The 19,966-nt window shown below is 40.8% G+C and overlaps 1 protein-coding gene across 10 annotated transcripts in view; it reads left to right on the forward strand.

Moving 5' to 3' along the window:
• Nucleotides 1–817: 817 nt before the first annotated feature.
• Nucleotides 818–19,966, forward strand: part of LTBP1 (latent transforming growth factor beta binding protein 1) — a 191,471-nt gene continuing 172,322 nt past the window's right edge. For 9 of the 10 annotated variants that reach the window (XM_051783021.1, XM_051783026.1, XM_051783025.1 and 6 more), the window contains exons 1-3: nucleotides 818–1,384; nucleotides 1,837–1,907; nucleotides 15,807–16,095. In XM_051783021.1, coding sequence (XP_051638981.1) covers nucleotides 942–1,384; nucleotides 1,837–1,907; nucleotides 15,807–16,095 — 803 coding nt within the window. In that variant the 5' untranslated portion in view covers nucleotides 818–941. The remainder of the gene's footprint in view (nucleotides 1,385–1,836; nucleotides 1,908–15,806; nucleotides 16,096–19,966) is intronic. The other variant, XM_051783031.1, reaches the window with a different exon arrangement.

Genomic DNA, 19,966 nt, shown 5'->3' on the forward strand with positions numbered 1-19,966 from the left:
CCTAATCCTGCTAGGATTTCTGCTAAGAGCAACCTCTGGCTCTCATCAAGCTGAGACTCAGGAATGTGCTTACCTTCAGCGTGTAAGGACTTTAATCGAGTTCCTACCTATACAGTGAAGAATGTATATAACGCTTTTGGGGGTTTAAAGCCTCACCTCCATTAAAATAGAACAGAAACTGCAGAAGTACAGGTACGCTACCCCAACCGCACGGGACAGCTGTGCTGTCTGTGTCACCGGCAGACGGCAAGTCGGCGCCTGTAAGTTAAAACAGGTCTTTTTGAGGCTTGCTTAGCGGCGCAGGCTCGCAGCCTAGATCTCCGCGGCCGCTTCCCCTGCGCCCCGCGGTCACCTGGCCCGGCCCCGGCCCCCTCCCCAGCCCCGGGAGCGCCGCCTGACGTCACGGCGGCCCCAGATTGGCTGCGCGGGGCCGGCACTGGGGCAGGGGCACCCACCCACAGCCCCCTCCCCTCCGCACACGCTCAGTCGCCGAGAAACTCTTAAAGAGGGGGCTTTGGAGCAGCCCGCACCGGCTTAAGGGCCGATTCTCACACACGCGCGCAGACCCCTGGCAGCTCCGGCAATCGAGACATCTGCTCTCCATTGCGACCACCCCCCTCCTGCAAACACCCTTCCCCTGCTGCTCCTCCTCCCTTCCCGCTCCGGCCCGAAGCTCGGCTCGCACCCGCCGCTTCCTTTCTTCCAACGATGTTTTCCTGCTCCACGGGGCGAAGTGTTTGCTGAACTTTCCAAACAGTTTGGGGGGCGGGCGGGAGGATCCCGAGGCTTTTTTCCTTCTTCTCCGCGCCCGGAGCAGGTTGGGGGGCAGCGAGCGGAGAAGGGATCCGCGCCCCGGGCGCAGGTCGCGCACACCACGGAGAGAAAACCCTTGCACGGCGAGTCCGCGAAGCTCGCCGGCTGCAGGGGCTCTCGCTGTGGAAATGGCTCGGATCAGATGGGGCTTCCTTCTGCTCCTGGCTGCCTGTGCACTTTTGTCACCAGCGCTCGCAGCCTCCGAAAAGGGAAGGCTAAGGAGGATCACGTACGTCCTGCAGCCCGGCCGGGGGGGCTCCTCTGGCAGCCGGCAGCAGCGCCCGACCCTCCTCGGGGGGGAGCAGCAGCAGCGCACATTCAATGTGCAGCTGAACACGCGCTACGGCGGCGGTTCCCTGGAGCGGACCCGGCGGATGAGCAAACCGGGCGGCGCGGGGGTCCAGCTCCGCGTGGGCCCCGCCGGGCAGGTCCACCCCAACTCCGCCGCTCACGGCTCCTTCGCCAAGCCGGCCCGCTTCGGCCCGCGGCCCAAGGCGCCGCCGGGCCCCCACGGCAACAGCAGCGCCGCCCTGCCCCTCCGACAGAAGCACCAGCTGCCGCCGCTGCCGGGGTAAGGCGCCCTCCCGCCCCGCGCGTCCCCCGCTCCGCGACCGCAGCCTTCCGACCACCTCCAGCATCTTCGCCACAGCCGCTGTCGCCCCCCCGGGTAGGGGCGGGGGCAGCCCGTGCCGGGCTCCAGGGGAGGCACCGCGGCGTTACCTGCCGGCCGCCGGTGCCCGGCTGGCTGGAAACCCGCTGCGGGCGCGGAACGCACTCCCGTTCCTTTGCCGCCTTCCCGCGGCAACGGAGGTCGGGCGCGGGACCAGCTCACTCCTGTCCCAGGAGTCCGCGGCGAGTCCCGGGCCCAGGCTGAGGCGTCGAGTTTAATCGGAAGGTTTAATTCTTCCCGCCTTTTCTCACCCCAGGCCAGTGCCCGCCCCGCTGGCCGGCTCGGGATGGGGGGGGACGGGGCTGACCGGGCGTGCCCCGCCGGACACTCGTTCTTCTTTGCTGTTCCCGCAGGGTCAATGTGTGCGGGGGGCAGTGCTGCCATGGCTGGAGCAAGGCCACGGGCTCCCAGAGGTGCATCAAACGTGAGTAGCCGTGCGGTCGGGGAGGTGGGTGTGGGAGGGGACGCCCCTGCGGTCAGCAGTGTCGTGGGGACCAGAGGGGACCATGCTGGCATCTGGGGAGGTGGTGGATGCTGGCATCGCCTGTGGGCAGAGAGGTGCTGGCTGAGCTACAAAACCCACAGTTGTAACACTTCATCCCTAAATCCCTCCTTCCTAACCTTCAGAATTGCTAAAGGATGAATAACTGCCTGTTACAGTTATCCTCGGCGCAAACAGTGACATTTTTGGAGAGAGCTTTGTGGAGGCTATTTTTTTTTGTGAACACCTTCCCCCTTCCATTAGTGCTTGGTTTTTAGGAGTTTTTTGAGTGGAGGGCTTAACAGGGTAAAGAATCTACCAGAGGAGCACAGGTGGGGAGCAAGAATTTGCTATCTACCCACACTGTCCCTTCAACCACCAGCCCATGTGATGACCCTGTGCTTGGGGCATGGAATTCGTGAAGCACTGAACAAAGCAAAAGAAGTAGATTTGGAGAAGGTCCTGACGGGGGATGTACCTCCACTTTGATAACTAGAAGCACAAAGTATGTGCATAAAGTAACACTGATAGAGTCAATGCTGTTATATTCAGGTTGTGCTTTCTGATATGAAAGTGGAAGAATTTCTAGCAATTTAGGCAAGATTTGGAATGACTGCAAATGGCTAAAGTGGAGTAATGTTGCCATGAGGTCAGGAAACACTGGAATAGCATACTTCTTCTTGAAACTCCTTTGGGTATCAGTGAGATTGGGCAGATCTTGGCACTTTAGTTCAGCAGGACAGACTTCTGTCCTTGAGAGAGTTGGAGTAAATGTTTCCAGGATGCAAATGCTGGTTTGGTTTTTTTTTTTTTTTTTGTGGTGGCTTTTGTCCCTGTGTGGGATTTTTCACAGTAGAGAGCAATCACTTTTGTAATCCTGAGTAAGGTCAAGTACCTTTGACCTGCAAGGACCTGTTGCAAAGAAGCTAAGACTTTATTACAGTCGTTAAAGACGAAACTTCACGATTTCCCTGACCAATTTAGGCATGTATTTAAGATACTCTTCTAAATTAACATTTTCAGCTTAAAATACATGCTGCTGTGTTAGGTTCGTCACCTTTTTTGTTTAATACCTTAGTAATACTTAAATGATTTCCTTCAGCTTACAGTAGTATTTTAAGGTTAATTGCAGAGCTTAATAAACACCTACCTTAGCTGAAATACTAATCAAATTGAAAAAATCTCTTAGTAATTTCAGGAGATAAAGTGAAAAACTGTATTTCAATTGCTATGCTATTGTGAAACAAATTTATTTTAACTATTTTGAACAAAACTCAAACAACATTGCCTTTTGTAGCTCTTTTTCTGCCTTGTAGTAACTTTTATTTTCAGATAACTTCATGCTTTTTAACTTTTGTTTATAAATTAGGTAGTTTTCATTACTTTCAGTCCTTTAAGTTTTGTCTTTTTAATTTTTATGGTTGTTATTCAACTGTTCTCTCTTTTTTGTCTTTTTTTTGTTTTTTATTTTTATTTTTAGAGTCTTCAATAAAGGCCAAGACAGCCAATTGGATTTTTATGGGATAACTACATAGAATTTAATTTAAATCCATTAATTACTTGGTTCATTCATATAGTTACTGGAGGAATGAAGCAGCAGAGAAAGGGTTAAAAGAAGGGGGGGGGATTTTCTCCTTGACCTTTCTTTCTCTTTTTGTGCCTCTGATACTAGGGTCTCCTTAGCATTAAATATTTTTGCTACCTCCTCTAATGCTACTCTAATACCTCCTAGCAGTGGTATAATACTCTTGGCTTGGATCTTCTCAGTTTCACCCCTCTCTTGGCAGGCCAAGGGAAGCACTAAATGTACTGAAGTTGTCTGTTTTGTAACTTAGGCAAACCATGAGATATCAGTGACTTGATTTAGCTATGGAAGATTAGTCTCACAGTCATAAAAGCCAAATATCACCTTTTCTGGAAGCTGCTGATGTTCCTTTCAGAAGACCAGAAACCCTATAACTGAACAACAGTTAACCCCTTTGTTTTCTGTAAAAAGAAGCAATTTTTAAAATCAGATAGTGCACTCTGTTGTTTTTGAGTGGATTATTGCAGTAGTGGATTAATTGTGGCACAGATGCCAGCACACCTGAGCTGACTTGATGCAAGGGCAGTTTGGATCTGTCAGGGTTTATTAGCTCAGTCTCAGTATCACTTTAATAACCTATTTGGTCTCTAGGGCCAGATTTTATTTTTTTGCATGGTGCAAAGCTTGAGCTAATAAACCCCAGACCTACACTGGCTTTTTCCAGAGCCAACTTGCATTTGTCTGCATCGTGCTTCCAGAACCAGAGTGCTGAGAGCCAGCTCTGATCAGCAAGGTTTATTAGCTCAGGTGTAATCCCAGGCTGGAACAAGCAGCATGTGTTTCTGCTCTGCTGCACCTGTGTGAATAAGCCTGCCTGTAACCCACAGAAGGAGGGGGTGAAGGGAAGAGGTATGGGTCTTGCAGCCCAGGCTGCTTCCCATTCCCTTTCTCTTGCATGGTGGTGTTTGCTAGCCCTACTTTCTCCCACATGAGGCTGTGGTTGAGGCTGCTATTCCCTCGGGTGACTTGTATCCCACGTGGGTGGTGGTCTGGCTGGGAGCAGTGGCAGCCACATCGCTTTTCCCTCAATAGCAGCAACAGGGGGTATTTGAAATGTTTCTGTGCAGGTCAGAGGGCAGCATCTGTATGGAGGAGGCAAGTGGATTTTTCAAGTCCTTTTTCTAAATTTTAGTCTGAAGCCAAACTGCCTGCTGTGTTTACAGTTATTCCTGTTCTCTTGGAAACCTGATAGTCTTTAAAATGTGAGCTTCTGTCTTCCTCTAAACTATGAGAGTGCCTACTGTATCCAATTTAGGCATATAGGGTTTTTCCCCTTCTGTGCCTAATATTTAAGTTTTACATTGTTAAGTTTTATCTTAAGAACTTCTTTTTCAAACATGGTGTGACTTCAATTATGAAGAACTACATCATTCTAATTAAAAAGATGAAATCACAGTACTCAGTGTTAAAAGTATTCAGAATTGCTTTGTGCTGGAAGAATAATGTCTAACAATCCAAAACAACCTTTTTGAAACTTTCAGAACATCCACCTTTGGATAAAGACAAAGGTGGGAAAAATTGAACCACAGCAGTAAACACCTTGGAAAGTTAGAAGTGCATGAAAGGGTTTATGACAAAGACTGTCTTCCAGTCATAGTTATCATAGGTTATAATCTGTGTAAGTGCAGTAATAAGATACCACCAAGGCTGGAGACACCGTGTTTTGTTAGTACTTGTTGCATAGGAGAGCATTATAGAAACATTAATTAGCTCTATAATATGGCTGTAAGGCAAGTAAAGCTTGGAGTGTGGGGTTTTTGTTATTTATTTCATTTATGGAAATTGAACCATAGGTTAAATGTGCCCTTGGACAAGTTTTAACACCTCTTGGGAAGGCCTGTGCTGGAAATTGCTGCCCAACTGTGTGTTTATACTATTGAAATCTGTTGTCTCCTACTTTGCTACTAAATTTCTATTAGTTAAAGCTACTTCCTTCTATTTGTTCTGATTTTGTTTTCTTAATGGTTACAAGGAGCTGTTTTTTATGTTGGGAAGTTAAGAAAAAAATTACCTGTTGTATGTAGGATCTGACATCTTAAAAAGATAAATGAAAAGAACTACCTTATTGTAATAGTAGACCCCTTCTAAAATGTGTAATATGTTTTGTCTGGAGTATTAATATCAGTTGTTTAAGAGTGTTCTTAGTGTAAACTGGATGGTTAAAAAAGCGGGAAGGAGAGAACTGGCTGTTGTTAATGGAGTACTGAAGCATGAACTCCTTATTGCAGAGGTGTAAGAAAGGCTCTTAGGGCAAACAGGTGAGGAACTGGATTTTGCAGGATCATGTTTAGAGGAAATTTCCAACAGGGAGATGAATTGCTGTTTGTGTAAATGTAGAACCCATGTACACAGTCATTGTAAATTAAGATAAAGAGGATCTTCTGTCTTGCTTAGCTGAGGGTGTTGCATGTGTGCATGTGTGTATTCAATGCATAGGCATAAGGAGAGGATTTTGGTGTTGGAACTGGATTGAATTTATGTGAATTTTATCATGAACTTTTCTTGTCTGTTGTGTATTTGTGCACCTTGGAAAGATCATCAGAAAATAAGACAAACAGTCTGTTGTCTTTTTTTTGCATTAAAGTATTATCTTGCTAATTCTCTTCTCTTTTAAAAGACTTCCTGACTCAACATTAAAATAAACACACTGTAGAGGTTTAATTTATTTTTCAGAATAAGAAAATACATGATAGTAGATTCTTGCTGATGTAAGAGCAGGAGACTGGAAAGTTGTGTGAATACTTGCCCAGAGGAAGGGTCCACTTTGTTCAGTTCCTTAATCTGTGTGGCCTCTGCTTGTGTACTCCTGTTTAATTTGAGTCATCTGATCCCTAAACTTCCAGAGCTATACTTGATATGGATGAGTTAGCATGCTACAGCTTTGTGTCTGCTCCAGGACATGGGCACTTCACAATGTGACCAGTAGTTCTAGATCCCCAATTGTCCAAGACCTGGACAGATTATGCCCTCAGTTGCTTCTATTTTGTGTTCCTGAATTTCTTGGGGAAGGTGAGGAAAAGGTTGCATGCTTAGATCTTGTTCTGATACAGGTTTGTGATCCAGACCTGGAAGCTTGGAAGCATACATGGGTCCTCCAGTTTAGACATAAAACTCTGTATCAGTAAGTATTTTAATATTGGTTGCTCAGAATCTACTTTTTTTCTGTCTTCAGTTAAACTCTTTGAAATGCTAGTATCCAAGAGAGCTGTACTTCTGATCATGGGAACTGTGTACTTCAAATGTTTGCAGCTGTACTTCTTGGAGGTTTTCAGTCATAAACAGTTCCTAAGGCTTAATCAATTTTGTGGCTTTGAGTTTTACCAAGGTCTGTTTATTTACATTGTGTATACAAAGCCTAACTATAGCGTACTGTCCCCAAATGTTGTTTCTTCTCATTCTAAGACCATCATCTCGGTAAAAGCAGTATCCATCTCCTTCAAATTATGTCTAAATCAAAATTAAATGCCTCAGTTTTAAAGGGGTATAACTACTTTGACCTCATGTAACTGACCTATACATTAGTCCTTTTTAATCTGTTGTTTGGTGAGGTTTTTATACAATTCAAAATTGAAAAACTGAAAGCCATTACTTGAGGGTTTTACCTCTGCTGTGCTTGTTACTGTAATATGTAAATAAAACTTTTGAATTTCATATACAGGGAATAGATGGGTTTTTGCAGTGGGAAAGTTCTTGTTAGCACTCAGTGATATTTCTACTCTGCCTTATTTTTCACTTACTGCCCTTGGGAAGAGGGAGTAGTATGACAGGGTCCAAATTCTTGTAGTCTTAGCCTACTTCAGCAAGTAGCGTGGACGAACAGGAGCTGATCTATAAACAAAAGCCTTTGGTTTTGATGAAACACAGGGCTTAGTGTTTTATTTTGGTCAAGGTGTACTCTGGTCTCATGGAATGAACACCAATATGAGCCTGAAATACATTAGATGCTTTCTTAGTGTTCGTGTTTCGGGTTTAGCTTTTTATTATTTAAACATATTTTTTTCTTTGCATCTAAAAGCAATAGAGTGCACGTAACTAAAGATGGCCCCACAACTCAATAAGTGCAATTGGTATGATGTGCTTCAAGAGGAAATCAGACCCAAATCAGCATTATGACTGACTTTGAGCATGCAGTCATCATGCAGACTTTGAGCACAGTGTCTATCTCCTGGCCATTGATTGCAGCTAACCTCCCTCCTGTGAGGAGACAGTAAAAGAGCTGTGAAAAGATAGGGGAGCTGTTAACTGCTGCCTGTTGTACACATGTGACCATGCCATTCCTTTTTTTCAGTGAGGAAAAAAGTCCACAATTAGTATAAGGGGAAACCTACTTTTCTTTGTGAGACACTTGGGAATTTACTGGAAACAAGCTTATAATCATATGTAGTCCCTGTTTCCTACAAATACTACAAGTGTGTACAGAACTAAGACAAGACAAAACAAAAAAAGAGAACCATAAAAGAAACTTCTCAAGATGTTGTGCTCCCACATTGAAGCGGATGACAGATTAATAGTGAACTTGCTCAGCTCATTGCAGCAGTTGGTGTTAACAAAAGAAGCAGGGGATGTAGTAAAGTTATAAAAAGTCCTGAACACTTCCTTTCTTAATACATAATCAGGAGCCCAGAAAACTGAGGTATTTTGGGTTTTTTTTCTCCCCTTCAGGTTTGTTTGCTGGGTTTTTTTTTCAGTGTGTAACTTGAAAGTTACACACAGAAAGCTGTATGAGTGTCAGGGGAAGCTGTGGTTCAGCCATCGATCGTGCACTCTTCTTGTTCTGCATGTGTGCAGGAATAAAATTATGTATTGACAGTGAAGTGATTCTTTGATAGTTACAGTACTAGTCTTATACCTCTCTTCTGTACAGCTGCTCTTCCTGAGCATGGAGAAGGGAAGAGCTGGAAGCGGGGCAAACTCCCCTCTCCTTCCTCTCCTGCAAAGTGAGAGAGCTGGGCAAATGGGATCAGCAAACTTCCCAACCTTCAGGAAAGCAGGGCTGCAGTGAGTGATGGGGTTCTGCTCTCTGTGGGGTCTTGAAAAGTTGAGTGCAGCACCTCTAATGATACCCTTCTTTGCAACATTCACCATGAAGGGCTGCTTGTTCCAACTGATCCTGCCTGAGATGTATAGGATTTGTGGAGGGTGGATGAAGAGGGGCACATCTACCTAAACTGTCTCCTTGTTTGGATTCTGCAGTACTGGTTATTAGTAGGTTATCAGTGGTTCAGGTTGTCAAGTCAGTCCATATTCTGTAACCAGCATGGGCTGATGTTGGGTTGGGTTTGAGATTTTTTGCTTTAGTGTTTTGTTGTTTTTTTGTTTGTTTGTTTTGCCTTTAAAAGCACCAGTACTTGATTTGCAAAGCCTAATTTATTCCTAGAAAACAGATCCTCCCCATTGACTATAGAAAGAAAGCAAACCTTTAGCGTTTTTGCATTTATGACTCCACAGAGAAGGGGAATAATAATTTTACATGTTAGCAAGGCAAGATGTTAATTTAAATACAGAGCTAAAAATAGGTCTACTTGGCCATGTACATTTTTTGTGAAGTGCAGATAATTTCTGTATAAACCTAGGGTTTTGGAGAGATGGTTCCTGATAGAGGCAAATTGTTTTATGTCCAATGGCAAGATTGACTTTTTTCATAAATCAGATCAAGGTTTTTTATTATCCCTAGATGGCAGTTTAGGCCTGGATTTTCCGAGAAGCTCAACTAAATGGTGAACTCCTATTGAGAGTTGGTTGAATTTAGGAAAAACTTTACTGTACTTAGCATTTGTTCAGTTTCCTGCATATTTATTATGAAGTATTTTGTAACAAAATGAGTAGGCACTGTAATGAGAAAGATTAAGACAATTGAAATGATTGCAGACTGGAGTGTTAACCACTCCAGCAGCAAGAATGGAGTGCAGCATGAGAATCTGCTGGTTTCCTTGGCTTAGTCCATTCTGTAGTGAATGATTTTTTTTTTTTTGACACTGAAGTGATAGAAGGATCTATAGCATGTGAAATGTTTATATTGTCAGAATATGTATAATTATGATTTCATAATTAAGTATTTCTAAGTGTCTCTCAGATTGTGCAGTCTTAAGTATTTATACTATATAAACTCCAGTAAACACAACATGAATGAAAATGCCAGATATCAAAGAGCATGTTATATCCTTATGACTGATAAAATAATGCATCCTTTTGCTGAAGTTGGGCTTTTGAAGTATTTGAGTATAGTTGCTATTGAATTCTGATAGATCTTGGCATTTAGGGATTGTAATATGAAGATAAATAGAAAATAAAGTATGCTATGTTGTCATTGGGTTAGGAGAGAAAGTAGGTTTTTTTTGTGTGTTTGTTCTAAAAGAAATATGTATGCCAAAAGCATTGTTTTTTGTTTCCCTTCCTTCATGGAGGTCATGTTTACATGCCAGTATGGGAATGAATTTGATGTTTTGAAGTGGACAAGCAAAGAATTCCAACACATGCTTTCATTTGAAGTCTATTTAGGGAAAGAATTCCTTAAGATCATATAGTTAGGCTAAAAACAAGTTCCTGTGTAGAAAGACACAGATGATGTCTACCTCCTCCATTAGTAGTGTAAAGGTCATACACGTTTTCTGCAGTTAATGTAATTTCTTAGGATTATTTAAGTAATTTAAACTTTTTTTATAGAATGGTCTTGCAACATGGTTATATCACCCTTGGTTACAAATTCCTGTCTCCTCCATTCTCAATGAATGTTTACAATTGTTGGATATATTTCTGGTAAAGTTTGACTCCTGAAAATTTTTTGGAGTGAGATACTTAGAGAACTAGATCCCCAGGAAAGCATTAGATGGTGAGCTGCAGATGTTCCTTCAGTTAGCTTTTGGGTTTCTAGATTCCAGTATTGCATCCTCAGTCCTGACAATGATTAAAGACTTAAAATGGTATCCAGAATAAAATCATAAAATTAAATGGTGAGCTAATCAGTAGGGTAATTTGGAGAACAGGAAATTCTTAGAAACATTGCTCTTCTCCAGGATGTCAGCACTGTATTCAGATTTTTCTGAGGGAAACTGGAATATATCTCGTTCCTTTCAGAACCCACAGCTTGTTGCTTTCCAAAGAAAGTGCTTCACTGCTTTTCTTCTGGAATCGGTGGGGGATCATCACTCTGTCTTTCAACACAGCAGGAGTTAAAGGTGCCTTTGTGTCACAACTTTTTGTTTAGGATGTGCACTCAACCAAGCTGAACATTGGTTTGGTTACCCTGTGTGCTCGAGGAATACAAATCTTGAATTAATAAAATAAGAAAGACAGTATTTATTATGCCCTTAACAGTATTCCTGCGTTTCACGTAAAACAACTTGAAATTTCTGCTCTAAGCACAGATATATCCGTGCCAGAGTGTTGGTTTTTCTCCTTTCTGTAAACTTGATGCATGCATCATTTCTCAACCGTTTTATGCTGGAATCCGAAGCAACCCCGTACTCATAATCTTCTTTCCAATTACTGTATTTTCTATTATTTGCCCTCTACCATGTATTTTGCCTGACAGGATTTATGCACTCCTATGGGAGAAGTTGATATGTGCACTGTGATGAAATTTGTTGAAAGTCAGTGCATCCTGTTTAAACTGGTGCTTGACTATGTGTGCTCAAGAGGAGGAAAAAAAGATAAATTTCAGGTGGAAACAGAAAGAAAAAACCTAGTGGATGGGTGCACTAGAAATAGCACAAGACTCACAACACTGTTGTAGTGTACTTGTTGTCACAGTATTAGAAATCTGTAGAAATTCAAAAAATATAGAAATTTATATAGACATTTAAGTACAAATCAACAGCTGTTCCTTGATAAAGGAAATACTTAAAGGTGGAGCTGAGGCTGAAAGGCTAGAAACTTGAGTGTAGGAAACTTTTGGAACATGTAAATTTGTTTATTGAGATTTTTCTCACTGAAGATACATTTTTGTGAATTTCAATTCTTGACGTGATCTAGAGACACAAGGAAATAATCTTTTAAGTGTGGTGTTATTTTTGAAGAAATTAATTGTGAATCAAGATAAAATAAATGATTAGCATAAGAATGAGATTGTAATGATTTTAATTCAAGAATTAGCATTAATATAATATAAACATTGTTTTGTGACAAGTGAAGTCAGTTATACCTGCATTTTGATTCATTTGAAAGGACAAAAGAGAAATTATCTAAACTTCTTCCATGCATGACAATATTTTATACTGACTGATTTGATGTAAAAAATTATGCTTAATTTACCATGTATTAAAACAAATACATTTTGTATATGTAGAGGTTTTAAAATATTTACATATTTTGAAACTATTATAAACCTTTTAGGTCTTACTCCTGCAAATATTTGTATACTCTTTAACCATAATAACATGAACACATGAACTGAAAAGTATATATGTATAGATCAGTCCCAAAACAACATAAGATGTTTTGGAAGGGGTGTGTTTAAGCCTAACGGTAATGTTATTTTATACTTGCTCTTCTGAAAGCATGTCACAAGTACAACCATATGGTTGTGTCAAACCCAGTAATTGTCTGTGAGAGTGGTGAGCAGCAGTTGGTTAGGGAAAGATGCATAAAAAGTATGAGCATCTTGAAATACAGCTTTCAGCTTTTTGTGATGTAGGTAGTTCCAAAGCAAATGTGTTGCTGTGGCTTTGTTCTTAGTAGATAGAGATGGCATGTTCTTTAAAACACAAAAAGCAACCCGAAGAATCCTTATTCCTTCACCACGCTTCTGGAAAGCGAGGGAAGATTGGTTATATTGTCTATGCCTGGACTTCCAACATGGCCAACTTCCTTGGCACGGGAAGTCTTTGATGCTGAAGCTAGGAGGTTCAAAAAGCAGGTCAGTGAACCTCTGACAGAAAAGTCTGCTGAGAGTTATCAAACACAAAAGCATCACTCTTGTTCAAGAAGTTGCTGAGCCTCTAATTCTTGAAGGCTGTAGCAGTACAAACTTTTACTGCATCTCACCCTGTCCTTAGGCATCCACCTCGGTAATGGAAGGAGAAGACTGGACTAAGTGGATCTTTAATCTGACCCACTAAGTGTGATCTCATTATCTGCATCTTTGCCAAGCTCTCTTTTGAATTTCCAGTCATGACCTCCTTGAATTGAATAGGACCAAGCCAATTGCCTTTAGCAGGAGTATATTGACCTGCTTTTCAGTTTTGAACTTAGTACTTCCACACTTCAGTTTTTGAAAGCTTAGCTTTTCGGAAAATATTGGTCTTTTCAGTTGTGTGCCATTATTGTTGTCTTCAAACAAAATAATTAGGTCATTCATTTGGCACACTGCAGCTGTCTTGGACATTTTTGAAGCTAAACTGCTGTATTATGTAAATTAAAATGTTCAGTTTAATTCTTTCTTAAAAAATGTGATCTTTATCCAGTTTTGTGATATTCGGCTACACAACATTAATGAAGGATTTCAGTCAAAGGGTTCATTGCTGTAAAGATCTAATGGATCATTTTTTTAACTTGTTGTCACTGTTCATGTGATCTGAGACAATAGTTGCTGTATCTCATGACGCTTGTTTTGTTAAAGGCCAGTTAGAGTAATGCAGAGCATATGCTTTATGTATATGTAATATGTATGTAAGCTTTCAGGGTTTACATTGCTGTCAGTGGAGTAAGAATCGTCACGTCTATTTGGGTAAAATAGATAAGGTAATTTAAAAACAGGTTCTGTTTTCAGCTTCATAATTTTAAATTCACTGCAACCTGAAGTTCACTTTCGTAAATAGAATCTTAAGTTTTCTTAGGCTTCTGAAGCACACCTTTGGTTCTTAACTACAGGAAAAAGAGTTGCAGTTTTTTCAATATTGTCTCTTGTGTATGTATACATTGTTATTTCCCTTTTGAGTGGAGGTATGCCATGATCAGTGTCCTAGAAGAGTGTATGTTTTGTCATATTGACTTTTGGGGTGGTCTTGTTAGCTTACTTCTGTGTTCAGTCTTTGTTTTTTAAATATTTAACTTGTCGAGAAGCTCAGAGATTGATATAGGTGCATGTCTGTAAATCACCAGAAATATATGTTCATGTTTTTTTGATGTTGTAAAAATGAGACCTTTGAAAGTCCTAGTTGTTTGGTGGGGTTTTTTTAAGCATTTTTTATCTGATGTTTTTTAGAAGCACTCCCAACTGTGACCAAACTCTTTGACTGTCATCTTTACTCATTTTCTACAGATGACCCAGACGATGGGGGTCACTGTTCTGGTCTTAAAAGTCTCTCCAAAGCCAGTGAAACTTAATTAAAATTTAAGGCTCCTGAATCAATTTTTCAAGATATGATTAATTTCAGTCATGTGCACATAAGCAAATTTTTACTGTTTTTAGCATAATCTAAGTCTTAGAAGCAACGCACGAGGAAGAGTTGGCTGGTATATTGCAGCATATGCTTGTTGCAAATACCATCTCAAGTTTAGAGTTAAAATGGTCTCCAGTCTTCCAGAAATCAACGACAAGATACAGTCTCAAAAATAAACAAATATAAGTAAGCAAATGATTACTTTTGTGTTGCCAGGGAGATGCATAATATGCAATTAAGGTAACCCAACTAAGTAGTATTGAAAAAATAAGTTTCTGAACAACACATGGAGGGGAAAGTGTATGTGAGAACAACCCCATGCAAAACTCAGGTTAAAGTTGTATGGCAATTCTGGTGCCATGTACAGTTGGTATACCGTGATAGGTCTGTATCAGAGGGTGTTGTCACTTGACAGACTAGTCTTCCAAATTAACACAGTCCCATCCTACTAAGTTTTTTCATATGTATGCTTGTGCATTTATTTTTATATATAAATGTGCATATTAAAACTTGATTGAAGTGCCAAGTACTCTAATTTACTTGGGACTGACTTCTTTTTTTTTTTTTTTAAATAATATAACTGTGCAATTGGATGTATTAAATATGGTGTAGAATCCCATGTTATGGTTTAAGGTATGATCTTACCTATTTTAGTAAAAACCGATCTTGCATATCATTTTGTTTGTGTTAAAAGATCTTTAACAATAATAAAAATATACTTAGTTTGCAGAAGCAAAGTAGCTCAGCAGTGATTTTTTTTTTTTTAATAAATGCTTCATTGTATGCCATCTTTAATGGGACAAATGAAGAAAGTATTTTGATGTTTATATTAATTAGGATTATGTTTTAATGTTAAATTCCATTCTCTGGGTAAGAGAATTAATTTTGTTTTGCCATCTTTATGTTATTTTAGCATTCTCAAAATGCAATAGCATTGTAAATTTAAATATCCAAAATAAATCCTCAAATTAGGTATGCTTTTGCAGTATTATGTATACATATGATCAGCAATTGCTTTTGCTTTTTCATTTTTCCTCTTTTTTTGTGAGATTTACTGCTTCTCCAAGGTTCTTATTCAAAGTGGAGTTGATCCTGCATTAACTGGGTTTATGACCTGGGTGTTGAGTCTAGGCTGACTATTCAGGCTCCCTCGACAGTCACTAGATAGAGCAGCACAAAGCAGTGTAATTAATCCTATCTGAAGGCGAATTGTCTTTTGAAGAATCTGACCCCTTTTCACTGGTGGTACAAAGAATGCACAGAAGCTGGCTTGGGATAATCACAAGCACCTGTCTGTTTCTGCAAAGAATGTAATCCCCAGGTGTAGCGATGTCTTTGTAGCAGCAGTTCATATGTCTCTTTCTTTATGTTGTTTTGATGGGGGTAGTGAAGGGAATGTCATTTGGGTTTTAGTGAGGGAAAGTTTGAATCACTTCATGCTTCTCAGCATTGTTTTCATGGTCTATAATGTAACTGTAGAGATTTAGTCTAGGTACCTATGCAGTATCCAATTTTAAAATAGTAATGGAGTGAATCCAGGATCAGTAGTAAAATTCTAAGCTCAGTATAACATTGTTTCACTAGATGCATTTTAGGTTGTTAAAGTATGAGGAGGAAGGATGCTGGGACGAGAGTGTAAAAGGCCACTAACAGGAAGATTTGAAATAATGCTGTTTCTTGATTTAACTTGTGCATTTCCTATTTTTTAGATCACCAGCATTTTACTTTTCAAAGCTGTTCAGACGTTGTGCATGTCTTATGTAGGAAAACAGCAAAAGCTGTACCAGCTTGTATACTATGTTTTGTGGAACTGAGCAATGGTGCTCTCTTGTACTCCAATTACATTAACAATTAATGCCTTTTTTTTTATGATGGGGAGGGTTTGCATTTTCCTTTGTGCTTTGTTTCACAGGTACTTTTTAAAATGTCTTTTCTTAGCTAACTGTGCACCACCATGCCAAAATGGAGGGATGTGCCTGCGACCTCAGCTTTGTGTGTGTAAACCAGGAACAAAAGGTAATTCCTGTGAGGATACAGTCGTGCAAGATACATCTTCCACTGGAGGCCGGAGCCCTGTTGTTCCCCCTTGGCCCATACCCCAGCAGGCTGCCCAGCAGACCTTCTCTCAGAAGGTGCAGGTCCCACCAAAGGTTGGCCCTATGACTCAGATGGCATTCACCATCAAGCAGAAGCCTCCTGTTGGGTTAACTCAGCAAATGCAACCACAGTAAGTGTTTTCTTTGCTTTCCAAGAAGTCCAGTATGTTAGATTTGTAAAAAGTTGTTCCTTGCAAATGTTTTCAAAAAGTTGTACTTGGAAACTCTCACAGATTTGTTTTTTTAAAGAGCTTCTTGTTTAAGTGTCAGATTTTAGTGGATTTTTAAACTTCTGTTACTTACAAGCCAGATTTCTTCACCTGAACAGAATATCTCATAGTATCAGTCAACTTTTATTTTCCTTAGAATGACAATGCTGTACGAATTTCAGAGGAATTATTTTTAATTTATACTAGTGACTCTTTGAGTTTAGCCTAGAACAGAGTCTAGCATGGAATTTCGACACCTTGCATGACTGAGGAGAGTAAGATTTAGTGCTTATGCTGTGTTGTGGTTTCTTCTATTTGCAATATTTTTTCTTTTTTTAAAAATAAGTGTGTACTGTGTCCACTGTACTACAGTGGATGCTTCTGCTTGCTTGTGTTTGAGGTTTAGGATTGTACCTGACTGTCATAGGTATCAAGGAAACAACCATCTTGTTAGAGAATTTTTTCTCTGCCTCTTCAGTAGCTAGTGACTTAGCCAGTCTTTGATATCACTTCCATTACTCACTTTAAGTGAGTCTGAAATTTCTCTGTGGTGTTGTTTTTATTAATGTGTCTGACCTTAACTTCTTTCAAAGCTGCATTTCATACTGGGGAGAGGGAGGTGCACGGGAGGGTGGCAATCCAGTTGAATGTGAACAGGTGCAGGTGTCTGCAGCAACTACTGTCCTTCCAGTTTGAGGTGAAGTCAGTGACAAAAAGTGTTTCTGTCCTCTAACAGGCCTTGCTTTCTGAGAGCTACCAGGAGGGTGCAGACTGTTTCACTTTTAGTCTCCAGAGCAAGATAATCAGGAATAGGAAATAAACTGTGTTTCCCTGTGTTCAAAACTGTAAAAATGAATGTGGAAAGGTGGTGTGTGATTAGAGTTCTGCACCTGAGTGGTCATATGCTTGTGACAACAAAGTACATCCTACCACTCCTTTGCAAAGCTGCATCTGAGAATAGAGATCACTGGGCACTGCCAATGTTGTTTGATGTTGTCTTGTAACCTCTTTATCAGGGTTTTTCCTCCTAAACCCTCCCAACTCTTTTTATTGTTGTCTTGGTTCATCCAACTCTGGATCCACAAGCTAAACTAGGTTCCTACATGTGTTGTAGGAACACTTTTAGGAACACAATTTACCTGAACTTCCTTGGAGTTCTAAACCCTAAGCTAGGATGTTCTTTGAGAAAGGTAGAAGGTAGATCAGGGTGGGCTTTAGGAACAAATGCATCCATAGTCTTGAAAGACAGAGAAATTGCTACCCAATTTTAGTATTTCATAGTGCTTGGAGTCCAGTTTCGTGCCTGTAAGTGAAGCAAGGGTTATTGAAGTGACTAATATGAAGGGGAAATTACCAGTAAAATCATCAGGCTTTTTTTCTGCTCCTTTCCACCCAGACCTGTAAGACTGCTAATCCTCATCACCTGGTGTCTCGGCTTAGCCCCACAAAGTGCAGTGCACAGCACATGAGTACAAAGAAGACAGGAATTATCTGACCTATCAGTACTGATTCCTGTAGAGGATATTGCATGTCTTTTTTCTTCCTCCCTCTGCCCACAACCATTCTGAAGGAATTTTTCCTTCTGTTGTGATAAAGACCAGTTTTCCAAAATAGGTAGTAAAATGTACTTCAAAGAAAGAAAACAGGGAAAAGAAAAAAAAAAAAAAGAAGAATGTAATTTGTTCTTACCTAAAAAAAACTCCACAACCAAACAAAACTCTAAAAACCTGTCTTCTTTCAAGTACTGTAAAACTCTGCTCAAAAGGCTTGTGACAGCCTCTAAAGAAGACTTATTTTTCATTATTCCTGGAATAATGTTCAGGGATAAACAGTTTCTCTTGTAAGAAAAGAGGTGATGCTAAACTGATATTCTTCTGTGCTACCATGATAGTTGCTGGGCTATGATGCTCAAAGTGTTTCCAGAGGGTACCTACAGCATGTCATGCTTCACCAAAATCTCAGTACCTGTTTGCATGAGACATCATCCCAGATGTAGAGGAAGCAATTTCAGGCTGAAAAAAGAGTCATCTGTTATCCAAAGTGCCTCTGCACGCTTCCATATGTAGTGTTAACCCAGGTGGGCTTTGTTGTTCATGTGACCCTTGTCAGCCTAAGGATTTTCTTCTAACTGTGAAGAGACCTTTTCAGGTAACTGGATCTGTTGGTCTTCAAGATCACATAAAGATAAATCTTTTTCAACCAGCTTAAAAATAGAGTGGAAAAATGGAAACTTGAATTTCTGGAATCAAGAGAAAACCAGCCTACAACCTCAGCAGGAGGCAGGCATAGGAGCAGCAGATGGAGAGGAAATGGGCTGTTTCACAAACCAAAGCAGTCATATCAAATGCAACAGAAGGTGGATATTTAGATACAGCTGTTGAAATGAGTGCCAGCAGTAGTTTTTACATATGGCTATTAGGACAATTTACAGGGCTGAAAGATCCTTTGGAGGTCTGGTCTCTACCACTGGCACAGAGAAAATGGACTGGTTCCTGTTTCAATTCCTCTTTGAGTGTCTTGTGATTTTGTATGTTATGTGAGGCTGCCTAGGTATTTTTGGAATGGCCTTTTCTGTTTCCACTCCTAGAAAGTGGAGTCATCCATTGTCAGTGTGGTTGGTATGCTGGTCTGGACACTGCTGCCATGCAGAGCTGTCAAGGACTGGTGAGAGCCAGGGCAGAACCCAACCTGGAACACCTAAATCAGCTCCTAGAAGAGGCTTGCCTCTACAGTGTTTCTGTTTTACCATCCTCTGTCAACTTTTTTCTGTTTTGTTTATGAAATCAACTTTTCCAGCTCAGTTATCAAGATGTGTTCTTGCATGTTTTCTTAGGATCGTGGTGGCAATGATATTTAGGGAAGCAGGGAATTCATTTATATTTTCCAGATACTTTATTTTTTTTTAAGAATAAGGTGCTGAACAGAAGGAAACCTGGAGAGAGATTAATTTCCTGGATTCAGTAAGTCTGTCATGGCTCTGGTCTGAAGATGGATGCTGTCACTTACAAGGTCTCATCTCATAAGAATGTTAGCAGAAGGTGTAGATGGCTGTAATTGAAAACAAGTGGTGTCTCAAAAATCTGCTTCTTATTGGAACCTGTTGGGAATTCTGATCTCAGTAACAGGCATGCTTTGTAGGCCTGAATTTCTGTGATAGCTCTCCAGTAACTCTGGGTGTTCCTTTCACATCTCATGTTCTCACTTGTTGGCAACATTATAGCTCCAACAGCTTGATTTTCTGCATTTACCATCTGTGTAAGCAGAAGATTTTTTTTGTTTTTTAAAGGGACCTTTCTAGTACAGTTTTGGAAATGGTCACCAGAAGGTGTACAATATCAACCAACTGGAGCTCAATAATACATGGCAGTGTCACAGCATTGTTCTTTCAGTCTCTTTTGAAGGCAGTTGATGATGAAATGTGAAAGTCTGTTTTAATGTTGGGCAAAGCAAAGCCCATAGAAGGAGTGGTAGATGCACAGACTACAGGTGACAGATTTGGATTTACTGGTATGCCTGATGCACCCAGAAATCTTTCCAAAGAGGTCCCCTCCAAACCTCTCTATTCCTGGATCACTAGGTCTAGTTCCATGTTTTGGCATATTGCCTGCTAATGTATTAAACCTATCAACCTGCATCTTAAACCTGAATTTTTTCCTTCTGTTGAAGGGTATAGCATTTTTTCCAGTATTTTCCCAATTTTAACTAGTCGATGTGAGATTAGCGTGAGTTTAGATGGAAAAAAAATGCCTGAGAGAAGAACTGGGCATGCTGTTGTGACCCTACTGAAATCAGC

The sequence above is a fragment of the Manacus candei genome, unplaced genomic scaffold (genome assembly GCF_025592945.1).
Source record: "Manacus candei isolate 608988 ecotype Guabito, Panama unplaced genomic scaffold, ASM2559294v1 h1tg000017l, whole genome shotgun sequence".
Lineage (NCBI taxonomy): Eukaryota > Metazoa > Chordata > Aves > Passeriformes > Pipridae > Manacus > Manacus candei.